At 31.1% G+C, this 7,777-nt stretch overlaps 1 protein-coding gene across 1 annotated transcript; it reads left to right on the forward strand.

Moving 5' to 3' along the window:
- The first annotated feature begins 235 nt into the window (after positions 1-235).
- Positions 236-5,928, forward strand: LOC132040326 (sodium transporter HKT1-like). Its single transcript, XM_059430967.1, has 3 exons — positions 236-1,554; positions 3,828-4,055; positions 5,482-5,928. The coding sequence occupies exons 1-3, from the start codon at positions 332-334 to the stop codon at positions 5,678-5,680; spliced, it is 1,650 nt and encodes a 549-aa protein (XP_059286950.1). The 5' UTR covers positions 236-331; the 3' UTR covers positions 5,681-5,928.
- The last annotated feature ends 1,849 nt before the right edge of the window (positions 5,929-7,777 follow it).

A 7,777-nucleotide genomic window follows, 5' to 3' on the forward strand; every position in this document is an offset into this window, starting at 1 on the left:
GGGCCGGTAGACTTATTCTTCTTCTTTTTTCTTTTCTTCATATTATTAGACTATTATTCAATCACCAGCAACTTAATTTCACCTATTTCCCATGCACGTGTTTGTTGTACCTTGGCCAAATTGTCAACGAAGTTTCCATGAAGCCTCCTCCTTCATTTTCATCCACGCCTTTGTGCTATAATATTCTACCTGTCTTGGTATTTCCCTAAATGACCTTTGGTGAATATTATCATGGTCATTTACCCTTATAAATACCGTACTACTCAAATCCAAGATCTTCACAATCCAAAGTAAGAAAAGGTGTTTGTAGTTTTTCTTTGAGTCTAGAAAAATGAGTGCCTTCTCTTATTATGGAAAGAAGCTACAACATCTTTGTAGGGGTTTATTTCTGTATGTTGCTTGTTTGTGTCAATCAACATGTTTCCTCATTTCTTGCTTCCATAAATCCATTCTATTTAGAGTGCACAAGTTTTTTGTACAACTCTTTTACTTCATCTTGATTTCCCTTTTTGGTTTTTGGATTCTTAACATCTTGCAACCAAGGAGTGATTTTACACCTAGGAATTTAGACTTGTTTTTCACTTCTGTTTCTGCTGTAACTGTCTCAAGTATGTCCACTGTTGAAATGGAAGTCTTTTCCAATTCACAACTTATTCTTTTAACATTTTTAATGCTTGTAGGTGGTGAGATCTTCACTTCCATGCTTGGACTTCATTTAATTAGACCTAAGTTTAAGCCATGGAGAAAAAGTAGCAAAATTGAGTCTGTACTTAGTAGTACTACTTCTTCTCCAAGAAACTCAAATTTTAGTATCGACGATATTGAGTTGGACATCGTAGTAGTACCTGATTCCCCAAGACCCAATGACTCATCAGAAAAAGATGAATTTCAAGATGATTTTGGGTCAACATTAGATAGACAAACTCTCAAGTACCAATCTATTAAATTCCTAGGGGTTGTAACATTAGTTTATCTTGCAGTCATCAACATTATTGGTATCTCATCGGTTCTAGTGTACTTTGCCTGTGTTTCAAGTGCAAAAGATGTACTAAGAAATAAGGGGCTAAAAACCTTCACTTTCGCGATTTTCACGGTTGTTTCAACCTTTGTTAGTTGTGGTTTTGTTCCAACGAACGAAAACATGATGGTATTTAGCAAGAATTCAGGCCTTCTTTTGATTCTAATACCTCAAGTCCTTTTTGGAAACACATTGTATCCAACATTTTTGAGACTTTCTATTTGGTTCTCGGGAAAATTCTTCAAGAAAAATGAAGCTAAATATTTGTTGAAACGTTCAAGAGATATAGGACATCTCCACTTGCTTCCTAGCCAACATTCAAGATTATTAGCGGTTACAGTGTTTGGATTCATTATGGTGCAATTCATTTTGTTTTGCTCTTTAGAATGGAAATCTTCAGTTCTAAATGGACTAAATAGTTACCAGAAAGTAGTGGGATCATTGTTTCAAGTTGTGAATGCAAGACATACAGGGGAAACCATTGTTGATATCTCAACTGTTGCCCCAGCTATGTTGGTGGTGTTCATAGTAATGATGTAAGTAACAATTTTAACTTGAAACTCTCTTTTATAGCCACAGAAATTTCTATGACTTGTTTTACATTATAGATTTTAAAAATATTTATTTTTCTTAAGCTTCATCCCCAGTCAAAGACCTTCATATAAATTGAAATGGAGAAAATAATAAAGTACTTCCTCGTCTCACTTTTACTTGTCCAGTTTGAACTTTACGCATCCTTTAAAAAACAATAATTGATATGAGTATTATTAGCATAGCATCCATATCAATTGATGTTTAATTTTAGATCTTGAAAATGATTTGCCGAATAAGTAATTACTCCCTCCGTCCCATAATAAGTGTATACAAATTCCAAAAAATTTTTTGTCCCATAATAAGTGTCGCCAGAAACCAAGACATAAATTGGCTAGTTTTTTCCAATTCTACCCTTAGACAATAAAGTAACTTAAATGATGATTGGAAAAGCCACGTAAGAACCAGTATTATTGGATTCGCGGTGTCCAAGGTTTACTTTGTATATCTTTCAAGAGGTAAAAGTAATTTGTTTTAATTATATAGGGATAATTTGGTAAACTTTGAATTACATTATTAGTTTGCTTATGCGCGTTTTTTAAGCGGGTGACACTTATTATGGATTTTATGGAGATACTACTTAGAGCAAAACATGAAAAAAAAAATATTTTTCTTCTGATAGGTTAAAAGTGACGAAGTGTAACGGAGGGAATACATTTTTATTTGGTTTGACCAAAGATTACGTACTAGATGACTATAAATAGAAAACTTGTTTTTACCCTTTATGTTTTGATACAGAAAACAGAAGGGCAAGATGTTAAGCTATATTTAACAATTACGAATAGAGACAATGGAAAAAAACATCGCTTTTCATGCTGACAGCTTAACATGTTCAACTCATGCCCCAGATACATTGCAAACGTCAAAAAGCTAGTAATTTTAAAATTCTACTCCCCGGTTTCAAAAAAAAAAAAAAAAATTATATCTTTCTAAATTTGAAAACAATTAAACTTAAACTTCTCATATTATCCTAAAAACAATCTTTTAAACGTTCACAGGTAATGGTGAAGCTATAAATTAGCTAGATTTTAATATATATATATATATATATATATATATATATATATATATATATATATATATATATATATATATTAAATTTTAACCTATATACTTAGTATAATTTTTATATACTAATATAACTTTTTGACAAATGTGTTTAACTAACCATTCTTTATTTTTTATGACTATGCCATTATGTTTAACACCACAAATTTTAAATATTACAAATATTATTATATATTCCTTTTGTCCCAATTTATATGATACACTTTTCTTTTTAATCAGTTCCACAAATAATGAAACATTTTTTTATTTGACAATAGTTTAACTTTAAACTTTATATTTTACGCTTAATGAGATAATTTATAATCACACACATATCTTTGACTTGTTTTAAATCACATGAATCAATTTTTTTCTTTATTTCTTAAACTTCGTGTTCAGTTAAACTATATCACATAAATTGTGACAGAGACATTGGAATCATATATTTTAAAAGTCTTCACTTTCCATTCAAATTGCCCCTTGAGATGAATTTTGTTTCTTGCACGACAGAACTGCCATAACTATCCAATCGTATTCTGCGTTATTATTTATATAGCACTTGAAAATCATTGCTTTATGGCATTATCTAATATTTCTCCTCCTTCTGTTGTGACACTTCTATTCTTTTAGTTAGTTCAAAAAAAAAAAAAAAAAACTTTTTATTTTATTTTTAATGAGATGATTTGTAGTTACGGAAATATTTTTTTATCTTATTTTAAATCACAAGTTTCAAAGATTATCTTTTCATTTTAAAATGTCATGATCACTTAAACACCATCACATATATTGAGATGGATTATTTACTAAAAACCTAATTAATGTCATATCCATTTACAAGGCATGTGTCTGTGGTCCTTTGAATTGAATACAACGTGCAATAAGTAAGAAGATTCGTTTTTTTTTTTTCTGACAGTTGCATCTATAATCTTTAACAAAATTAATGTATGTTTCATAATAAGCAACGTTTAGTAATTAGTCCAACTTTGACTTCCAACACAGTAAAAAAATGGAAAAAAAAAATAGAAGAAGAAACAATACACACAGAGAGACCAAAACAAACAAACAAACAAAAAAAACTATTCACCATCTATTAAAAAAAATACATTTTTAGAATAAGAAAATAACACGAGGAAAAAAGACATATATAATTAATTTCCTTTTTTTTTTCCAGGTATCTTCCTCCATATACATCATATGTTCCATTTCAAGGTGCTGATGAGAATCCAGAAGAAGCTATTGGGGAATCTAAAGGAAGAGGAAAAATTGCAGAAAATCTCATACTTTCCCAACTTTCTTACCTAGTCTTCTTCATTGTTCTTATTTGCATCATAGAAAGGAAAAAGATGAAAGATGATCCACTCAACTTTAATGTGTTGAATATCACTCTTGAAGTCATAAGGTAATCTACCACACTCTTTGTTATTTCACAATGTTTCATTTGTCTATTTCTTGTTTTATAAGTTCACTCCTACTATCTTATTCTTCACTTTTAGTATTACCCATTGTTTCCTTAGTTGTGGTTACCGTATTATTTGTTGTTGCTAGCTGCTACTATTCTCTTCTCTATTGTTTTCAGTTTAGCTTCTTCACTATTGTATTTGCATTACTACATGATTTTTTTTTTTGTAAGGCTTTCTTGAAATTTTGAGTCACTTTAATGATTTTCAGTTTTTATCGGAAACAAAGCTACATGTTTTTTTTCCCGTTGTTGTTGATTTTATATTATATATATATATATATATATATATATTCCATGATATATATAAAAGTTGGATGCTATTGAATGTTTTGTCCATATGCAATTGATTTTATATTATATATATATATATGGTATAATATTTTTTTAAAAAAAGACTAAATAATAATATATTTATTTAGGGACAACAATTTATGGTCCATATTTAGGGACCAATTCAGCTCATGTCCTTAAAGATTCTCAACGACTAGATTTTTCGTATTTAAAGAATTTTACATGCTATTTATGGGGACCGAAAATGTGGTACCTAAAGGTGACCATAAGAATTTTTGTCTTTGTTTTTAAAGCGGCTGTACTTTGTCAAATGGATGGGTTATTTGAATTTTTCACGTGAAAATATATTGCTATCCGCAAATGAGCCCAATTAATCCAGAAATGGACTGGCAAAATATATCGCGCCTATTCAACTTGCAAACTTTTACTAAGTTTTAATTCTTTATTTGTTCTTTTATAATTTTTAAGTACTTAATATTTATTATTATTATTATTATGGCAATATATAACATATCAAATAAGAAAATGTCTTTTTGAAAAGATTTTGGTAAGGTTTTTCATGGATCAAGTTGAGCTACGATTTTAGATGGACTGAAATGAATTGGCTAAAATGGGCGGGGCACGTTGAGTGGGTCATATTTGTATGGGGCAATTTTGCCACCTCTGTGCAGAGTCTATAACGACGCCCGGAGGCAATCCAATTTCTCTGGTCACAATTACCTTTAAGTACCATAATCAGACTTACGGGAAAAGTTTAAATTTTCTGTTGATAATTGCCATAATTTTTCTAGACTTGAATCGTTTCCTAATAAGTATTACAATAAATGCTGGACATACTTATAATGAATCATATTTCCTGAACACACAAACAATTTTATTAGTTCGAGCTGGATCCTAGTCATTTTCCTCCCACCTTATATCATTACTTAGGTGTATAGTTTTAATTCCACGGAAGCCTTCACGTGTTTTAGAAGAAAAAAAATTGCACATTTTCTTAGGCTTTCCTTTTCAGTTTATGAAATTACAGTTAAGGTTGTGGAATAATTTCTAATTTGAACTCTTTTTTTTTTTCCAGTGCATATGGAAATGTTGGTTTCTCAACAGGATATAGTTGTGATCGGTTAATAAATCCAGATCCAACTTGTAAGAATAAATCGTACGGATTTGTAGGGAAATGGAGTGATGAAGGTAAAATTATTATCATTATTGTCATGTTTTTCGGAAGACTGAAGAAATTCAATATGCAAGGGGGAAAAGCCTGGAAGCTCTTGTAATTGGATAAACGAAATGGCACCCACTGCTTTTCGTGAAAACATAATTTGGAAGTACTATACATATTAATATAGTAATTTTCTGAATGTCCCTTTGTAATATAAGAAAAATAGCCAAATGTATATATTATGCAAATCTACTTCTGTCATTTTCTATTTTCTTTTTGTCAAAAATGAAAGTACATATCTAGTTCTTTTTTTTTTCTTTGGTTGTAATTCTCCTTTGTCCAAATAATAAATTTCTTCACTCATCTCATGTAGCATGAAATTTTGATTTCATTTTATGTATATTTAGTTAGAGTTCAAGGGGACTTATTTCTACCTCCCTAAGTTAAAAGAACAAGACAATATAACATTAGCCTTCCACAAAATGAAAGTTTGAAATTGAAGAGTCTTTCTTTACAAAAAAAAAAAAAAAAAAGTGAAAAGTTTTCTTTGAACATTGATGTAAAATACTACATACTTGAATTTGGCATCCCAAACTTTTACATGATCATTGAGGAAAGAATGCTAAGTTCTATCCAAACTAAAAAAGGAGGGATGTTTGTTATTATTATGGCAATATATAACATGTGCAAATAAGAAAATGCTAGGGGAAAAGAAGGGGGGGGGGGGGGGTGTTTATAAATCTAGTTACCCTGGTAATTGTCTTACGTCTGAAGGATGTGGCAAGATCCATTTATCCATATTTACTAGCCTCGTTACTTGTCTAGGGAGATCTCTGTAAGTGGCAAAAGAGTGAGTTCCATCTACATGATGCTGAATCTAACTAGTTTATCCGTTGGTTTGTTGGCCTCTCTGTAGTAGTGACTGATAAAGTAATCATGATCCTCTAGGAGCTATTGTATTTTATTGACCTTCTCTGTTATCCTCCATGTGATTTTCCCGTCTCTTGCAACACATTTGTTGAGTAGTAGAGAGTCATATTCCCCTCTACTTGGTTACATCCATTGCCAGCACACCAAGTGAGTCCATGCAGCATGGGTTTAGTTTCTGCCATATTGCTGTTTCACATGCCAAAGTCATATCATGTACTTACGGATGATATTTCCATAATTCCACGGAAGCCTCCACCTGTTTTGGAAGAAAAAACAATTGCATCACTATTTAGTTTTAGCTGGTTCATTTGGGAAATTCAACCATTTGATCAATGTTCTAATCCTGAGCTCTTAATTTTTTTTAGTTGCATTGGAAATGTTGGTTTCCAATATTGATTAGTACTGATCGGTTAATAAATCCATATGCAAAATATAAAGAGGATATTAGTTTTTGATTTGTAGGGAAATGGAGTGATGAAGGTCCAATTATTATCATATTGTCATGTTTTCATATATCCCAAAAAATGATTGAAGGGGAAAAGCCTAGGATTTTTAGCTTTATAAACGAAATGGCCCACCAGTTCGTGAAAACATAATTTTAAGTTAATATTTCTATAAACCATTTTCTGAATATCCCTTTGTAAAAATGAAAAATAGCCAAATGTATATATTGGCATGGTCATCTATTTTCTTTTGTCAAAAATGATGTTCAGCTATCTCAGTTCTACGCTTTTTTTTTCTTTGGCTGTATCACAACAACTGTCCAAATAATAAATTTCTTCCACTCTTATCTCTGTAGCATAACATTGTTTGGATAACTCTAGGTTTGAAATGACATCTTAAAAAAAACAAAAAAAAATATAGCCCTCCAAAGTTTTCTAATTTCTTCTTTGTTTGAACATATTCCAACCAGATTCTGCTGTCAATTTTCTATCAGTGTTAGGTGTCAGATAGCTTTGCCTTTCTTCTAATTATCCAGAGTGAGGTGCAAATCCATGATGTTGTTCTTAAGCGTATCTGTGGATTGAGTCTCTAGCCTATCCCACTCCCAGTTTCTATTAAGGATGATTTCATTAAGTAGGATATGATCGACCTCTGGTAATTGTCTTACGTTTCTAGATAGAGGGGATCCATTTATCCATATTACCAATTATCATACCAGAAGGAAATATGACCCTTTCTTACTTTTCAAAGCATGTTGTCATTAGCTTCCTTTCTTATATCATAGACTGCTCTCCAGCAGTGGGAATTGCATGCCCTTGTTCCATTGAGTAGTAGTGAT

This window comes from Lycium ferocissimum, chromosome 12, assembly GCF_029784015.1.
Source record: "Lycium ferocissimum isolate CSIRO_LF1 chromosome 12, AGI_CSIRO_Lferr_CH_V1, whole genome shotgun sequence".
Classification (NCBI taxonomy): Eukaryota; Viridiplantae; Streptophyta; class Magnoliopsida; order Solanales; family Solanaceae; genus Lycium; species Lycium ferocissimum.

Coding starts and splice junctions, on each gene's coding strand:
- LOC132040326 (XM_059430967.1), top strand. CDS start 332: ATGAGTGCCTTCTCTTATTATGGAAAGAAGCTACAACATCTTTGTAGG. Junction 1,555..3,827: donor GTGGTGTTCATAGTAATGAT/GTAAGTAACAAT, acceptor TTTTTTTTCCAG/GTATCTTCCTCCATATACAT. Junction 4,056..5,481: donor ATCACTCTTGAAGTCATAAG/GTAATCTACCAC, acceptor TTTTTTTTCCAG/TGCATATGGAAATGTTGGTT.